Source organism: Vidua chalybeata, chromosome 2, assembly GCF_026979565.1.
Source record: "Vidua chalybeata isolate OUT-0048 chromosome 2, bVidCha1 merged haplotype, whole genome shotgun sequence".
Taxonomy (NCBI): domain Eukaryota; kingdom Metazoa; phylum Chordata; class Aves; order Passeriformes; family Viduidae; genus Vidua; species Vidua chalybeata.
The window spans coordinates 115,253,818-115,272,159 of NC_071531.1; the positions used below are offsets into that span (position 1 = coordinate 115,253,818).

Here is an 18,342-nt window from a genome sequence, read left to right on the forward strand (position 1 = left end):
TGGCTGAGCTCTGCTCATAAAATTGGACACCAGCGCGTTTTGTCTGTCTCATTAAAAGGATGTTTGGTGGAGCCGGCGCAGGAGGAGAGAGGAGTGTGTGAACAACCTTCTCAGAGCCACTGGGGATTGGCCCAAACTGTTCTCACAAAGAAAGGAACGCCTAAAATAACCCCAAAGGCTCCTAGAAGGAACGGCTCCGAAGGTTAGGAATCATTTTAAAAGTCTGAGAGTGGAATCTCCACGCTTACAGTAGCACACAGGGAAAAAAAAAAAAAAAGGCTAGATTTCAATAGATTATTTTTGTAGTTACTCTCTTTCCTCAAGTTTCAATTGGAAATATTCCATTTGCTTCCTAAATAACACAGCCCAAGACTTACATCCATTAATTCTATACTTTCCCTCTCCTTCCTCAAGTTTTATTTGGAAATATTGCATTTACTCCATAAATAAACACAATCCAACACGTACAAGCCTAAAGTCAATAACAAGCCCCCAACTTAATATATTCCTACCGTGTATTTAGGAAAAATGTTATTAAAATTTTAAAACCTACTATAAAAAAACAGTCAGAAAAGCACCACATTGAGCCATTATAAACCAGATTATACTGCAAACATTTGACCAGAGCAGCTTGAGTTTGATAAGGTTTTAGCCTTTTTTCAATGCCTGTTTTTAAAAGTATAAATGCAGAACATCTTTTCTGTGTGCTTTCATATGCAAAAAGCAATCAACATGATTAAACAAGGTCAATGATTTTAGGAAGCAAAACAAAAAAGTTTAAAAATCAGATGCATATTCATCAGAAAACGAAATTCACCACGTGTAAGATAAGATATTAGTTGGGCCAAAAGTTCACTGGGAGCAGGAGAGGCTGATCTCAAGGACCAGCTGGGAATGAAAAGAAAAGTAAGGACACCAAGTTCTCTGCAGCCAAGATAACCATGGAACATCGGCCCTTTTCTGGGAAAAAAACCAACAAAACAAACCCACAACCTCTCTTTTTACCTCTGCCTCCCCTACAAGGAAAATTTACACGGTGTAGGATGTGGTAATCCCATTCCCATCGTTTTTCAGGACGCTGGAATCGGCATGGCACAAGGTTTCTGAGATCTCCTGAAGGGAGACTGGCAAAGGCAGCAAAACCTGCAAAATAAACCTTTTGGCACCAAACTAAACAGAATAAAAGGTTGAGGCTGGGTACTGGGGAAAAGCTCTTCCCCCCCAGGGTGGTCAGGCACTGAGCAGGCTCCCATGGGAAGGGTGACAGCACCAGGAAGCCTTTGGACAATGCTCTCAGGCACAGGGGGGATTCTGGGGTGTTTGTGCAGGGCCAGGAGTTGGACTGGATGATCCTGATGGGCCCACTCCATCAGGATATTCCATGACTCTGGGACAACACACCACCATAGGAAATCAGGCCAGGCCACGCTGATTGTGCCTGGAATGGGAAGAATGCTCTTCCTCCCTCCAACACAGCTCGTCCTGACGCCTGTGGGATGTCCCCAATGCCTTCAACTCCCCTTAGACAGGGGTTTCCATAGCAGCTGGGATGAAAAGCCTTCACCACAGAAGTGATGTGATGGAGAAGAAAGAAAACCCAAGGAGCACCTTGAGTTTGAACAAGTGGATCAAAAGAATAAATTGTTATTCCTTTAGAACCACCCCGTGCCACGTATTTTAATACACATTGCAACTGTCCCCATAAAAATCTGTACCAAAGGCAGCTCTACAGGACTTCATGGCAGCTGCTGGTTTCCCAGAGCTCTGCCAAGTAACATCGTGGTGAAAAACAAGAGTTAGGTCCAGGAAAAGCCATGCTCGGATAAAATTCAGGGAAGAAAAAAAAAAAAATATCAAACCCACACGACTTTCTGCAAACCAAAGAGTTCGTTCTTAAAAAATGGGGCAGGAGTCAAAAGTGAAAATGCAACTTTTGGCAAGGAGCTGTTGTACTCAGAACCCAAATCCTCTTGTTATGTCTTGGAAGACAAACTCACACTAAAGCCACAGCTTAACAGAACAAGCCCAGGGTCTCCTGAAAGTCCTTAAAAATCAGACTTCCAGAGTGTGTGTTGGAATTGCTTTAAGAAAAAAAAAAAAAAAAAGCTCATTCAAATGCAAACCTCAGAGAAAAAAAATGGGGGGAAAAAAGAATTTTCATTCTGATGTGAGAAATGGTTTGTTGGGCTTCTTTTACACTATTCAACTATAAGAATGCAAACAAAAAAAAATCTTTTGATTGTTTAACTTTCATCAGTTGAAAGGTACCCAGAAATACTAAAACAGGGGATCCATTAATTTTTGTCTGTCAGGGATGAAAAAAAAAGCAGGAATGTGGTCCATTTCTCAATTCCACTGTGCCAAGACAGGCCTGAATCATTACACTGTGGCCATGTTTATACTAAAACTCTTCTTTTTTTGCTCAGAACTTGGATTTCCACACCCAGTAGGCAACAGCTTTTTTTAAAGTACATTCCAAGCTTCCCTCAAACAGTTCCAGTCAAAACATCACCAGATTTTAATTCCGTCAAGAATGTGAGCATCTCATTAAAGCCCTGCCTAATTATGGGTAACGTGCCCAGACCACAGATTCTGTGGTATCTTTATATGGAATATTATTCAGAAGCAACTGCACCAACTTTTCTCCAAAATTCTGGAATTTCTGCTTATTTAGTGCTACAGCAAAGAACTGTGTGTCCTCAACTAATTAACAGAGCCTGGGAAAAAAATTGAAAGTACAAAATAAAGTCACAATAATCACTAGTGGTGAGAAAGATCAGCCCAGGAGGAAAGAAATGTCACCAGCTCGTAAGAAAACTGGAAGTTTTAAAGAAATAAATATTCCAGTCACACAAAGGAAAGCCTCAAGTGTGAGTCAAACCCAGAAAAAAAATAACATTTTGCACATTGTTTTGGGGAATTCTTCTGATTTTTCTGCTGCTTTCCACTTTGGCAGGTTGCAGATTTCAGAACCTGTAAGCACAGCAAATCACTCTGCTCCTTCTGAAATAAAGCCCCAAACACCAGAGGCAAGAATTGCATCTGCTGAATGCAGGGAATGACCTTGAGGGAAAAAGGAAGGACACATTTCTCAGCAGGATAAAGGGAAAAAAGAGGTGGACATGTTCATGGATAGATGAATTTCTTAAAAAGGGGCTTTATCAGATACCCACTAGCCAGAGGCAAACATGCTCTGGAGCCTAGGTTCAGGAATATCCAAATCAATTGCATTCCCTGCAGCTGGAGACCAGAGAGAACAGGAAGAAAGGGAAACTCCTCACCACCACCATGCCTGAGGGCAGGAAAAGCAGAGATTCCTCAAAATTATTCAGAATCTCTTATGGAATTCTAATACATATGGCTACACACACATGTAAATACATATTATTTTACAGCTTTTTTCTCCATCCGCTCCTCCTTGCACAGCTCCACAAGGCTCTTCCCTAACACAGAATCTTTTAAGGGATGGTGCAGATTTGCTGTATTTAAAAGTGGAACTGCTGCTGGTCTCTATTCCAGACTCAGCCCCAGCTGCCATAAACCTTATCAGGAACCTGCCAACACAGCCAGCCAGATTCCAGGAGCACAAATTCCACCAGGGAGTACAAAGTGTATCCAACAGCAAAAGCTTCCACGGAGCATAATTGAGCACAGAAAATGACATGTTAAGACGAGCAGGAACTGGCTGGCTACAGATGTAAATCCATTCATACTTTTACTTTCTTTTTTTCAATATCTGTGCTGCTCGCTCTGGCTTGTTATGACAGGCTGAGGCATCGAAGGAGTTCTCTGTCCTCATCCTGGGCACAGAAACACAAATCCTGCCCTGGAATTACTGCTTCCCTCACAGCCTGCAGGAGGGACAGCCCAGCAACAGCATCCAACACAGGGAAGGGCTCACATTGGTAAGGAAGAGCCACAAGATCTTCCCCACTTGGCTTAACACATCTTCAGTGGCTCTGCTGCACGTTAAATAGGGAGGAATCTCAGGAATAGAGAACTAATTCAAATTCACAAGGTCAGAACTGGATAAAGAAAGGGAGGAGATGAAGCACCTGGGAGGAAAATAAGAAAAAAAAAATAAGCTGACAAATTGGAAGGGAGAAAGCAGAGCTTTGGAGGAGAGGGTGGAAGATGGAAAATCACAGAATATTCTGAGCTGGAAGGGACCCACAAGGACACCCCACAAAGGCAAGGCAGCAGCAGAAGAAAGGTGAATAACACAGAAAAATGCAGCTTTATCAAAAAGAACATGGAGGTGTTTTCTGTCAGGAGGCAGAAACCACAAGGACAGAAGAGGGAAGCAAACAGAAGGAAGTATTTGTACATAGATTCACATCTCTATCAAGTTGCACAAGTAGATTGTGAGCCTGTCTTTTTGGCAATTCCTTTTACACTACGAATGTGAAAAAAAACCCTGAAAAAACTAAATTCAGGAGCCAACAAATGAAAGGACTGTATTGTTACTCCTTCTCAGCCAGCAATCAGGCAATCTTTACATCTCATTTCAAATGACTTAAAAGGATGAAGCAACGTAGATCAACACATCCAGACAGCCAAAACGAGTCAAGACTTAAATGAGGTGAATTTTCCAGAGCTGTAACTCACAAAGCAGCAGCTGTGCCTTCTACAGGGGCATCAGGCTGGGCTTACACAGTGACTTTAAACCCGTGTGAACCTGTGCTGCTGTTGAGCAGCTTTGCTTTCCCTCTCCCCCCTCAGGTACTCATCATTCCTCCTCCCTCCCCTGCCACACTGGACCAGGGACTGGATTTATCAAAAAATCTGGGAGAAAAGCCAAGGAAGGTTTGATTTCAGGTGGGTGAGCTCCCTGATCCACAGAACTCGCCCACCCTGTGCTGCAGCAGAATTAGCTGGGCCAGCAGACCTGGCCCTAGGTCTTCAGCCCAGACTAAAGTTGAAACAGACACATAAACACAACTTCATTCTCTCTAGCAAAACACAAATGTGAAGAAGTTTTAAGAAGGACATTTTAGGATACCTCAGCAAAACCTGAAAAGGCATAACAAGTGCCTTGGAAAAGCAGACCCCAAGCCTTGGAAAAAGCATGACCCAATGTTTAATGTAAAGCAATTATCACTTAATGAGTTTATGAAGTCTGTAGCACATAAATACCTCACAGAAATGCCAAGCTGAATTAAAATGTGAATCACACAGAGTTCTTTACAATTCTGCAGGCACTGGTACACATACAAAAGGAAAACATCCCTCTGTCCCAGCAAACCAAGAGCATTTGCAGACCCTGGCTGGGACTTACTTACTTACTACCATCAGTCAAATAAGGCAATCTTAAAACCAAAATAAAATACATGAATGTTGCTAACACCTCTGATAAATTCAGCCATTCATAGCCCAGCAAAAAAATAATTAACTCACTGCCTAAAAGCAGCCAGTGTGGATGGAGTGAAGGACTCCTTGCCGTAAATGTTGAAGGGTTTCTGGATCCCAGCAACAAAACCTACATTCACCTGTCAAGGAAAAAAAACTTTTTCTCCATCCCAGTGGCAGAAAGACAACTTTTTTTATGGTAATGCCAACACAGATCTCCCACACGAAGGCTTTAGTGAGGTACAGAAGATAAACACATGTCATGCCTCAAAGTAAGCCAAAAGACCCTAAAAGCATCCTGAATCACTTGTTCCCCAAATTCCCCAGTCACTGAGCATGGAGAAATGTAACACAAAGAGCCAAACAGAGATTATAAAAACAAAAATGTATTTTTAAATCTCTTTGCTAACACATTTCAAACACATTCTTTATTAGGGTCTTGTCAAAGAGACTTCAGCTTTAGTGGTACTGAGCTTCCACAAAGGAACAACAGTTTGTTAAGACTAAAATGGACATTTGGTTATTTTTTAAAATATATACTAAAATTTTACATAAGTGTCAAAAAGCCATCCAAAAAAAAAAAAAAAAAAGGTAGTTACACACATATGCCTCAACCCTGACCAAGAATCCCCAGTTTTGCATAAAGAAATCAAAGCTGCTGGTACTGCAAGCATGCTTTATGGGCTGGTAGGCTGCCAAAAATCATCTGCTAATACACCAGACAATAGATGTATTCTGCTGGAGAACTTTCTGATCTTTTCCTCCTATCACTTCTCTTTAGTTGCACATAAAACCCAACCGAAGCGATACAAAAAATGTCATTTGAATGCTTGCATTTATGTGCCAACAAACGAAGCAATTATTCACAATAAAGTAACTTTTTCAAACATGCATTTTTAATCACTGGTTTGCAAGCCCTGATTCAGTGTTTCCTGTTGCCACTGCAGCACTTCAGTTTCTGGAATTTTGAGCACAAATTTGTGCTCCTGCAGCGCCCAAAAGCTTCAAAAACGCTACCAAAGGAGCCAAACTCTTGATAAACAAATGGCACTCTGCTCAAATTCCACACTTTGGGACAACAGCAGGGTGCTTCCTATAAAAACAGTCCTTCCTTCCAGAGGCAAAAAGATCCTGTGTGTGGTTCCAGCTTTCTGGAATGCTCCGGAACCACGGTGGCTGCATATCCTGAACCCAGCCCTAAGTGACAGGGGATTTTGGGGTGAGGTTGACACCAGAATTCTCCCAGGAGCATCACACCCTGAGCAACACCATGGAGCCCCCAAAGCTTTCCCCCTTCCCAGTCCAAAGGCCTCTACATCACACGCTAAGATCGGGGCTTGTTCAGCAAATTAACCCCGAATTCCCTGGTTCTGATTCTCTTCTGTGATATTTGAACAAATCACTGACACCACTGAGCTGTCATACCCCATCCCACCACCCCACACTGAAAGAATGTTTCATCTGTAAATCCACGCAGCAATTCTGCAACCAGAGTGCTGAACACACTCAGAGACCAGGGGAGTAAATTCAACATATTAACCCGGCTTCCTAATCCCCAACACTGAAATTCAGAAATTTAATTAACTGCAGAAATTAAATTACATTAAAGGAAGATATTTTAAGCTGGCATTTTCACGTTTTCCTGGGTTTGTATCCACAGGCTTATGACATCTTACAGCAGAATACAGACTGAAGTGATCATAAGCTCCTGAAAAAGAGCAAGTGCTCACAAAACCTGGGCTAGAGCAGCAGTAGCCAGCCTAGATGCTCTAAAAATAAGTTTCCATCTAAGGGGGGAAAATTCCTTGGATCAGTCTGTTACTTATTACTCAGCATTTGCGTGTTACACGCTCCCCAGAATAATCTTAATCTGAGGAAATGAACGCTGCGATCTTTCCCACAGAGGGAAAAAAAAAAAGTGTTTCAACACCCAAAAAAACAAGGGGGAGAAAAGGCTCTGGCCTTGACATTCTGATTTATGGAGGATGCTGATAGTGACACACACAGAACTTCATCTGTCAAAGCCAAACACTTGCATTTAATATACAAGCATCAAGCAGGAAATCTCATTTAAATAATTAACATGTGGACTACCCACTGCCAAAAAGAGCAGGGCAGCAATGGACTTTTGCTGAATATTTTACAGGAAATGGAATCATTAATCCTCCACATAATGCCAGGTACCCACTCCCACCGTATTTTGTTAAAAGCAAACCTTTAATTTCAGGAGAAGCAAACCACATTAGGTAAAAGGAATAATGAAACCTCCACAACTGATGCTGTGTGGATTTTCTCTATTGTTTTGAACCCATGCAGAGTTTTAAATTATAAATGCAAATATCTTCTTGTAACTTTCTGGTAAAAAATGCAATCTGCTTGAAAGTGCTTTTCAAAGCTATCTCTAGAGAGACATAAATCATCAGTGGCTTTAAAATATTTTAGTAATTTTAGCAGCCTTTTACAACTGGTAAATCAAAGTCTCAGTATATTATGTAAATAAATATTGCTGAAAAGACCAATGCTTTTTGGATGTTGTTTGTGAGTCTCTTTTAACATTTACCCCATTGAAGAGAAGAAAAAAAAAGGGTTTGCATTGTGTTAGCTCCAGTTATAATTTCCAGCTGTGTCAAAACTTTAACAGCCTAAAAGCAGGAAATCCAAAGAGGAAATTCCATCGTCAGTTCCTGAATTTTGTAACTCAAATGTTCTTCCAAAAACTGGACCTTAAAGGAATTTTGGTAACATTTTCTGTAGCCTTACCTGATATCTTCCAGTAGGTCACATTCTGCCTGATGCTTGGCCTGAAGTTTTGTCATCTGCTCAACCTGAATGTTTTTCAGCTCTTGTGTAACTTTCACCTACAAAAAAAAACCAAACAAGCCCAAGGACCACTTATATTTTCTGCAGTTCAAGTCACATTTCAACAAGAAACAAACAAACAAGCCCAAGGACCACTTACATTTCCTGTCGTTTAAATCACATTTCACCAGGAAAACAAACAAACCAACCCAAGGACCACTTATATTTTCTGTCGTTTAAGTCACATTTCATCAGGAAAACAAACAAACAAACTGGGAAAGGCTTCAGAAGGTTGGCTTTACATTTTTAGTACTGTTGTAGTTTTCCTTTGAGCCTTGTGATCCTGCACAGCCAAAATTCCAATACTTTGGGAACCTGCCTGGTAACTGGGCAAGGAGCACCAATGGCACAGGTATTAGGATTTGGTTTTGGAAGGGAACCTTGGAATTGTTTTGTTCTTGTTTTTTGTTAAACAAGAGGTCTTGGTATTTAAGCCCTCTAGTGATCACAGGGAATCCACATATCGGCCTAAAAAATGATCACCAATATCTCTGAACACATTATGAATTCATGAGGACAGAAATGCCAAACTGCTACTGCAGAGGGATGAGAAATTCACAGAGGAAGAGGGCACCCATCTCCCTCTTCTTCACTAGCCAGGGGAAAAAGAAATCCTGGATCTCATCAGCTTCTCTATTTTAATTCTGAAAACCATGCCCCAGCAACAAGCACCCTTTAATCACAACATCACATAAAGACAAGTTTTTCACATGACACCAGAAAAATAAATCACGTGTATGCCTCTGACTTTAAGCAGAAAAAATGTCTATTTTTAACGTGAACTTTCAGCATTTTTGGTTTTATCTGTATATATAAAAAAAATCCCAACTCAAAATAAATAAATCCACACGACACAAGCCAGGTAATGGAAATAATCTCAAAATGAAATAGCACAGGCAAAGAACGACACACGTGCAAAATAAATAAACTAAAATTGAACTAATTGAAATTAAATTGGTTTTGTTTGACAAAATCAGAGTCTGCTCCTAAAACAAGAGGCCGGGAGGCAGGAATGAGAGACCTTCACTGCAGCTGCCTGCCAGGGCTGCTGGGGAGCTCTGGCCATGACGAGGGAATCCTGTTCGTGTTCCCTCCTCTCCTGGCCACTGTTGCAGGGCTTTGCCAGGTGCAGAAACTGGGCAATCTCCTCTCCCCACGGAGAAATCCCACAGTGCCACACGGGAAAAATCTCCACGGGGCTGCAAACCAGCCCGGGCAGAGCATCCCGAAGCGGGCAGGACCGCGGACACGGCACAGCTCTCAGCCCCACGGAACCCCTGCCCGCACAGGAGCAGCCTCTCCATCCTCTCCAGCTCTGCCCTTCTCCCCACAGCGCCAGCACTGAGCACAAACCCCCAGAACGTGCCCAAAAAAATCACCCCGGAGCGGCTCAGGTCTCCCAGATACCAACCTGCCTAGCCAGACAAGCCACAGCGGGCACAGCCTTTATCCCAAATTTCCACTCCCGCTTGCCTCCGCTCCCACACCAGTCCCCTCGCCGGGCAGCACCCCACATTGCCACGGACCGCAGGGTCACCGAGGAGCCTCCCCGGGGCATCTCCCCATCGCACGTGGGAACGCGAGTGGGAACGGCACAATTCCTGCTCCCGTGTGCCCTCCCGAGCGCTCCTGGCACACGCCGGGACAGCCTGCGTCCCTGGATCGCCTCCAGACGTGACCTCCTTCCCCAAGGCGACCAACCCCTCGCCGCTGGCACCGACGCACCGCAGGAGCCCCCCAGAATCCCCCCCGGGAGCACCCCACAGGCGGCACGACCCCCACGCCTCCGCGCAGCCGAGCCCTCACCCCCTCCCTGCCCTCCGTCTCCCTTCTGGAGAGCTTCTGGAGAGGGGGGGGTCCCCGCTGCTCCCCCTGCACCTCCATCCTCACCTGCCCTGTCCTGCCTCCGGAGCTCACTCCCATCCCATCCCGCCCCGCCGTGCCCGGTCCCCAGCACCCCCACCCCCGACATCTCCCCACGACCCACCTTGCAGGGCCAGCCTCGCCAAAGCCGCCCCGGCCCCCCAACTCTCCGCTGCGCCCCCCGCTCCCTTCCCCACACTTGCGCTGCCTCTCCGAACCTTCCCGCAGCCTCCCCCTCCGCGCAGCCCCTCTCCCCGCGGCCTCGGACCCCCGCATCCCCCCGGCAGCCCAAAGCCACCCCACCCCACGGCCGCAGCCCCCCAGGAACCACCGCGCACAGTCCCCCCCCCCCCCACCCCTGCGCCGGGCGGGGGTCGCACCTTCCTCGGCGGCGGCTGCATGGTGCTGGTGCTGCGCTGGGTATCCACATCAATTCCCTCCCCCCCGGCAGCAGGATGCGGCCCCCGCTGCAGGAGGAGGAGCGGCAGCAGGAGGAGGAGCGGCTAGCGAGCGTCTCCCTCCCGGTTCGGGGCGAGTCCCGGTCGGCGGGAGGAGCGGGGAAGGAAGGCGCGGGGGGAGGGATGGTGAGGGGAGGCCGCCTCTTCCTTGCGGCCAGCGGAGCGGCGTCCCGCCGCTGGGGAGCGGCGAGGGAAAGGAGGCGGCGGTGGAGGAGGGGGAGAGACTTCGGGGAAAGACGTGGGTGGGGGGGGGGGGGGAGAAATAAAAGGAGGAAGGAAAGAGGAGAGAAATAAAAAAAAAAAAAAAAAACCAACACACCCGACGCAGCGAGAGGCGCGCGGCGGCCGCGCGCGCCCCCCAGCGGCCGCCCCGGGGCCTGCGCCGCCCCCGGCGGCCGCCATGGGCAGGGGCGGGGCGGGAACGCCCCCGGCGCGCGCGCGCGCGCGGGGGGTGCGGGGGCGCGCGGCGGCCGCGCGGGGGCGCCACGGGGGCGCGCGGCCGGAGGGGAGGGGGCGCCGTGAGGGCACAATGGGGGCACAATGGGGGCACAATGGGGGGCGTTTGGGGTGCGCAGGGGTGTGCACGGCGGGGCGTGTAAGGGGGGTTTTGGGGTGTGCACAATGGGGTGTGTAAGGGGGGTTTTGGGGTGTGCACCATGGGGTGTGTATGGGGAGGTTTTGGAGTGTGCACAATGGGGTGTGTATGGGGGGATTATGGGGTGTGAACAGTGGGGTATGTAAGGGGGTTATGGGGTGTGCATGGTGTGCACAGTGGGGTGTGTAAGGGGGTTATGGGGTGTGAACAATGGGATGTGTATGGGGGTTATGGGGTGTGCATGGTGTGCACAGTGGGGTGTGTATGGGGTGTGCACAATGGGGTGTGTGTGGGGATTATGGGGTGTGAACAGTGGGGTGTGTAAGGAGGTTATGGGGTGTGCATGGTGTGCACAGTGGGGTGTGTATGGGGTGTGCACAATGGGGTGTGTGTGGGGATTATGGGGTGTGAACAGTGGGGTGTGTAAGGAGGTATGGGGTGTGCATGGTGTGCACAGTGGGGTGTGTATGGGGTGTGCACAATGGGACGTGTGTGGGGATTATGGGGTGTGCACAATGGGATGTGTAAGGGGGTTTTGGGGTGTGCATGGTGTGCACAGTGGGGTGTGTAAGGGGGTTATGGGGTGTGCATGGTGTGCACAGTGGGGTGTGTATGGGGCGTGCACAATGGGGTGTGTATGGGGGTGATGGGATATGTACAATGGGTTGTGTATGGAGGATTATAGGGTGTCATGGGTGTGCACAGTGGGGTGTGTAAGGGGGGTTTTGGGATGTGCACGGTGTGCACAATGGGGTTTGTATGGGGTGTGCACAGTGGGGTGCGCAGGGGTGTGCACAATGGGGTGTGTATGGGGGGGTTATGGGGTGTGCACAATGGGATGTGTATGGGGGTTATGGGGTGTGCACAATGGGATGTGTAAGGGGGTTATGGGGTGTGCATGGTGTGCACAATGGGATGTGTAAGGGGGGGTTTGGGGTGTGCACAATGGGATGCGTATGGGGGGTTATGGGGTGTGCACAATGGAGGTGTGTATGGGGTGCACGGTGGGGCACAATGAGGGTTTGGCTGTGTAGGGGGTGCACAAGGGGGCACATGAAGGGTTTGGGGTTTGCTCAAGGGGGTGCATGAAGGGTTTGGGGTTTGCACAAGGGGGTGCATGAAGGATTTGGGGTTTAGGAGAAGGGGGCGCACGAAGGGTTTGGGGTTTAGGAGAAGGGGGCACATGAAGGGTTTGGGGTTGCACAAGGGGGGTACATGAAGGATTTGGGGTTTGCACAAGGGGGGTACATGAAGGATTTGGGGTTTAGGAGAAGGGGGTACACAAAGGGTTTGGGGTTGCACAAGGGGGTGCACAAAGGGTTTTGGGTTTAGCAGAAGGGGTTACACAAAGGGTTTTGGGTTCAGCAGAAGGGGGCACACGAAGTGTTTGGGGTTTGCACAAGGGGTGCACAGAGGTGAAGGCGTTTGCCCAGGAAGGGTGCAGGCTGTGCATGGGGCAGTGAAGGGGGGTGCACGGGGAGTGCTCGGGATGCTGTTGGGGTGCTCAGGGGTGCAGGGAGGTGCCCAGAGGGGTGCAGTGCCCTCCAAGGATCCACACACTGGGATTGGGGTGCAGGATACAGCTGGTGGAAATCTGGGGTTCTGAAGCACATGAGGGAGCATCAGCCCCTGAGAGCGGCTGGAGAATCCCTCGATGGAGAATCCCAGATCCTGGTGTGACCCAAGGGCAGCACTCTGGGAAGCAGAGCACGCAGACACGAGCCTTTGCACAGGGTTGGTTTTAACCAGAGGAAAATAAAATAAAACAAAGCTGAACTTTTGAGCATTGCAGACGCAGAGAGGCCAGGAGGCAGAAGTGATGCTCCCAGCCCTGTCATGTTTCGCTGGGTGTGAATTAAACACCCCTGATCAGAAGTACTTTTGGGGTTTTAACCCCCCTTCCCCAACACTGAAATTCCTGGCCTTTGCTTATTAGTTCTGCTGCAACGAAATCTTTGAAATATTAACGTGCATTTGGCTGTTTCCCTTAAGCAAATTACCGGGGCAGTTTGCAGAGCGCCAGGCAATTCCCATAATTGCATTTTCCCAAGTGCTCCAGCGTTGCTGCCTCAGCTCCATCACCAGCTCCTTCATTATTGATGAGCTGCTTCACTCCAGCTCCCAGAAAATGACCCCTCGCTTTTAAAGATGCTTTAACCACCTTTAAAACTAAAATGCAACTTTGAATTCTGCTTCCCCCTCCAGCTGCTAGTTTATTTAGTGCTGCTAATTAGTCCTAACTCTTTCTCCGCGGGAATCTTGAAATGGTTAGTGAGACCTGGTGCAGCAGCAGATGCTGTGAAAAAAATATTTCATCTCCCTTTTAGGGCTGCAAGGGGATGGGATCTGCGTGTGCAGCCCTTCATGGAATCATGGAATCATGGAATGGTTTGGGCTGAAAGGGACCTTAAAGCTCATCCAGTTCCAACCCCCTGCCATGAGCAAGGACACCTTCCACTAGCCCAGGCTGTTAAAAATCATGCCCAGACTTCTGCATGCAGGACTGAGAATCATTTTAGGTACCAGGCCTACACGCAGATGTATCATCCTCCCTTATGATGCAAGTTTTTTTTTCACTATTTGCTTGTATTCTTCCATGAATAATTATGCTTTATCTGTTTGACCACAGATTCCCTGAAGCCTGACTCATGGAGTGCTGCAGGTTCAGCGTGAATCCTGGAGGGTTTTGCATCTGGGATGATAAATCCTGATGGAGCTGCCTCTTGTAGCTGCCCTGGGCTCTTCCACATCTTAATAATAGTCCTGATAATAGGGGAGAAAAAGGATGTGAAATAAAGATTATGAAAAAGTCAATAGTGTAAGTGTCTAAGTGTTGTATATTTTATCAAAATACTCTTTTTCACAGCATAATTGGAGTCCAGCTTAGGCTGAGCCTTTATCCCTTGATTTCTCCTTTCTGGTTGCAGGACCTGAAGGCAGTTGAGTCTCATGGAATTCCAGAATGGTTTGGGTTGGAAAGGACTCTTATGGATCATCCAGTTCCATCCCAAGCCATGGGCAGAAACACCTTCCACTGGACCAGTTATTATTTTATATCTTATTGACCTTTATTTTATCTTGTTTCATTTAATTTAGTTCTGTTTAATTTCATTTATTTTTATTTCATTCAATTTCATTTCATTTCATTTTGCTTTATTTCATTTTATATGAAGGAGGGTGCAGAACACAGCCCCAGAGCAATACACACCTCTCAGGGAACCCCAACAGAGATGAGGCATCAAGGCTGGAAACCCCAAGAGCCAAATTCCACCTGGTGGTGACAAGCCACAGCTGAAAACAGCAGCTTATTCCCTCATCCAGAAGAAAAGTAAAAGGAAAATAAAGAAGAATTTAGCCCTAAAAGCAAAATTTGGAGAGGAACTTCAGGGAGCAGAGCTCCCTTGATTCCCATCCTCAAGTGAAGGCAACTCGTTGGATCCCGGCTCCCAAGCAGCTGCTGCTCATTCTTCACATCTGAATTTAATCCCTGCAGGGGTTTAAACCTTTTCAAGCACAAAACCATGACGTGTTGGGGGGTTCCCGGCTGCCAGGACGCGCTTCCGAGCGGGATCCGGCGGGCTGGAACCTGCGCTGGGCCCGTGATTAACGCACCAGGCAGCTCCGGCTGCCGGAGCCTTGGCACAGCGGCTTCTCCAGCCGCGGATTTTGCCCGCTGAGCTGGCAGGAGCGCTGCTGGCAGAAGGGTTTGCTCCCTGGTATTGTGGATTTTGTCCCCTGGCCTGGCAGGAGCTCTCTGGGCAGAAGGGTTTGCTCCATGGTACTGTGGATTTTGCCCGCTGAGCTGGCAGGAGCACTCTGGGCAGAAGGATTTCCTCCCTGGTACCGCGGATTTTGCCCGCTGAGCTGGCAGGAGCGCTCCTGGCAGAAGGGTTTGCTCCCTGGTACCATGGATTTTACCCACTGACCTGGCAGGAGCGCTCCTGGCAGAAGGATTTGCTCCCTGGTATTGTGGATTTTGCCCACTGAGCTGGCAGGAGCACTCCTGGCAGAAGGGTTTGCTCCCTGGGATTGTGGATTTTGCCCCCTGGGCTGGCAGGAGCACTGCTGGCAGAAGGATTTGCTCACCAGTGGAGACCGTGGAGGGAGGGGGCTGCCAGCACAGCAGCTTCCTCTGGGGAAGTCAGCTTTTTATATGAAATGTATGCTATTTAATTGTAGCAAATAAGAATGTTTAGGAATGTCATAGAATCCCAGAGTGGCTTAGTTGGAAAGATCCTTAAAAAAAAAATCTCATTCCATCCCTGCAGTGGGTAGGGACATCTCCTACTGCCCCAGCTTGCTCCAAGCCCCAGTGTCCAGCCTCACCTTGGACACTTCCAGGGATCCACAACTTCTGTGGGCATCCTGTGCCAGGACCTCCCCACCCTCACAGCCAGGAATTCCTTCCCAATATCCCATCCATTTCCTCTGTCAGTAGAAAGCCATTCCCCTTTGTCCTATCCCTCCATCCCTTGTCCAAAGTCCCTCCCCAGCTCTCTTGTATAGGAATATTTATTTTGTATTGTGTGTGGATATATATGAATGTATAAGAATTTATTTTATATTTAAATGAATATATAAGTAATAAAAAGCTTAGTGGATAAAATAATTGAGAGAGAGACATGCACATAGAATCATAAATTCATTTATATTGGAAAATTCATCTAAGATCATATACAGATAAGAATAAAATAATGAAAAAATGAAAAGGAATGAGTGAATAAAAGTATAACAAATAAAAAATAAAGAATGGACAAAATTATCTGGAATAATTAACCATAATGTCCATAATGTTCCCAACCACTCCCAGGAGCACGTACAGCCAGAAATTGAGCTTGGCATTATCTGACATCCACAATCCTGTTCTGAGTGTTTCTTCCAGGCTTTCAAAGCTCGTGGTGGCACTGAGCAAGGTGTTTCCTTCCTTCCTTCCTTCCTTCCTTCCTTCCTTCCTTCCTTCCTTCCTTCCTTCCTTCCTTCCTTCCTTCCTTCCTTCCTTCCTTCCTTCCTTCCTTCCTTCCTTCCTTCCTTCCTTCCTTCCTTCCTTCCTTCCTTCCTTCCTTCCTTCCTTCCTTCCTTCCTTCCTTCCTTCCTTCCTTCCTTCCTTCCTTCCTTCCTTCCTTCCTTCCTTCCTTCCTTCCTTCCTTCCTTCCTTCCTTCCTTCCTTCCTTCCTTCCTTCCTTCCTTCCTTCCTTCCTTCCTTCCTTCCTTCCTTCCTTCCTTCCTTCCTTCCTTCCTTCCTTCCTTCCTTCCTTCCTTCCTTCCTTCCTTCCTTCCTTCCTTCCTTCCTTCCTTCCTTCCTTCCTTCCTTCCTTCCTTCCTTCCTTCCTTCCTTCCTTCCTTCCTTCCTTCCTTCCTTCCTTCCTTCCTTCCTTCCTTCCTTCCTTCCTTCCTTCCTTCCTTCCTTCCTTCCTCCTTCCCTCCCTCCCTCCCTCCCTCCCTCCCTCCCTCCCTCCCTCCCTCCCTCCCTCCCTCCCTCCCTCCCTCCCTCCCTCCCTCCCTCCCTCCATGAAGAGGAAAACGCAGGCTCCAGGCTTTCCCCACGTGGGGGTGCCATGGGGATACGGATCACACCGGTCCTACAGCCATGGCGAGGGGACAGGTGACAGCTCAGCGGCTGGCACTGCTCGCTGCTTTTTGCCAGGAAAGGAAAACATAAGGAAGTATCAAAATACAGAGAAAACGAGGAACGAGAACATATGGGTTGGGAAGGGCAAGATTCATAAAGCATGCAGGAAGCACAGAGTTCTGCGGATGGGGGAAAACAAGTTTCACATTTTCCCCCATGCACAGAATTCCTTGCTTCTTGCATGCTTTGCCTTTCCCCAGCGGAATTAAAAACCCCTCTTTGGCGCTTGTTTAATTCAATAGGAAACCTCGAGGGAGCTGTCGGGGAGCCCAGGGGATGGAATCAGCCTCCTCCAGGTCACAGGATGGCTGCGGGGGGCTGGAGGTCCGGGCTGGAAGGGAGCCCCAGCAGCCCTGCCACGTCCTGCTTGGGCCTGTTCCACCACATTTCAGGGAAGGCTGGTACACCCAAAGAGCTTTGTTCCCCTCGCTCCGCTCTCCTGGCCTCTCCCCGTTCCTCCCTTCTCGTGTTTACCATACCTGCAGGGGTGAGACTGGGATTAATTTCCATGAGAACACGTCGAAAGGGTAAATATCTCGGAGCAGGGACGCTCGGCGGGTTTTATGGGGTTTGTCTTCCTCCAGGAACTGGCAGCTTTCCTGCTCTTTCTCTGATTGCACGTGACCAGATGTGAACACGAGGCATCTGGACATCTGGAGCAGGACTTGGTGTCTGCCCTTTGTCCCATCCCAGCGTGGCTGTGTTTCCAAGGCTATCCAGGTGCTTCTTGGTGCTTTGAAGTGGATGTGGCCTCTCTGCTGAGATAAAACCCCATCCAGCCTGGCCTTGGACACTTCCAGGGATCCAGGGGCAGCCACAGCTTCTCTGGGAAACCTCTGCCAGAACCTCCCCAACCCTGATTATAAAAACCTCTACCTCGTATCTAAACTAAATCTCCTCTCTTTTTAGTTTAAAACCATTCCACCCTTGTACTATCGCAGCAGGCCTTGCTTAAAAGTTTGCCCCCATCTTTCTTACAGTCCCCATTTGATTTCCCACGCCTCCCTTGGGAGTACAAGCTTGCCAGACTGACAAATCCTACTGCAAGTTGGCTCTGGCCTTATGGAGACGGCTCTGAGCCCAAAAGTCTCGGCGTGCCCAGGTCCCAGAGAGCTGCTGCTGCCAGGAGCACGTCAGGATGAGGCTGTCCAGTGGGCAGTCCTGCTATAAACTCCCTGCCTGGTCACCTTCAGCACTGCTGTCCCCCTTCTCTCGTTAATGTGTAACCCGAAACTCGCCGGGGCACATTTCTGTGATCCCAGCATTGTCTGTCCCCGGCCAGCTCCATCCCTGCCTGCTCCCACTGGGGAACTTTAGCTGCAGGTGGATGGTGTCGTGTGAAGGGCAGCAGGTGGGGAGGGCTGAGGATGCTGGGTCCTTCCACTGCACCTCCTACAAGGCCTCCTCAGAGTCTCCTCTTCAGCCTGGAGAAGGCTCCAGGGAGACTTTAGAGCCCCTTCCAGTGCCTAAAGGGGCTCCAAGGGCCCTCCCGAGGGACTTTGGACAAGACTTGTAGTGACAGGACAAGGGGAATGGCTTCCCACTGCCAGAGGACAGGGTTAGGTGGGATATGGGGAAGGAATTGTTCC

At 48.2% G+C, this 18,342-nt stretch overlaps 1 protein-coding gene and 1 long non-coding RNA gene across 5 annotated transcripts in view; one reads left to right on the forward strand and one right to left on the reverse strand.

Annotated features, from left to right (window-relative positions):
- Positions 1–10,764, reverse strand: part of FCHSD2 (FCH and double SH3 domains 2) — a 130,438-nt gene extending 119,674 nt beyond the window's left edge. For all 4 annotated transcript variants that reach the window (XM_053969148.1, XM_053931271.1, XM_053931285.1 and 1 more), the window contains exons 1-2: positions 10,452–10,764; positions 8,110–8,207 (exon numbers count right to left, since the gene is read on the reverse strand). In XM_053969148.1, coding sequence (XP_053825123.1) covers positions 8,110–8,207; positions 10,452–10,472 — 119 coding nt within the window. In that variant the 5' untranslated portion in view covers positions 10,473–10,764. The remainder of the gene's footprint in view (positions 1–8,109; positions 8,208–10,451) is intronic.
- A 1,685-nt stretch (positions 10,765–12,449) lies between these two features.
- LOC128781627 (uncharacterized) lies at positions 12,450–15,738 on the forward strand. The gene is made up of 4 exons (XR_008428441.1): positions 12,450–12,858; positions 13,452–13,643; positions 13,754–13,942; positions 14,052–15,738. It is a non-coding gene; the product is annotated as an uncharacterized LOC128781627 (long non-coding RNA).
- The last annotated feature ends 2,604 nt before the right edge of the window (positions 15,739–18,342 follow it).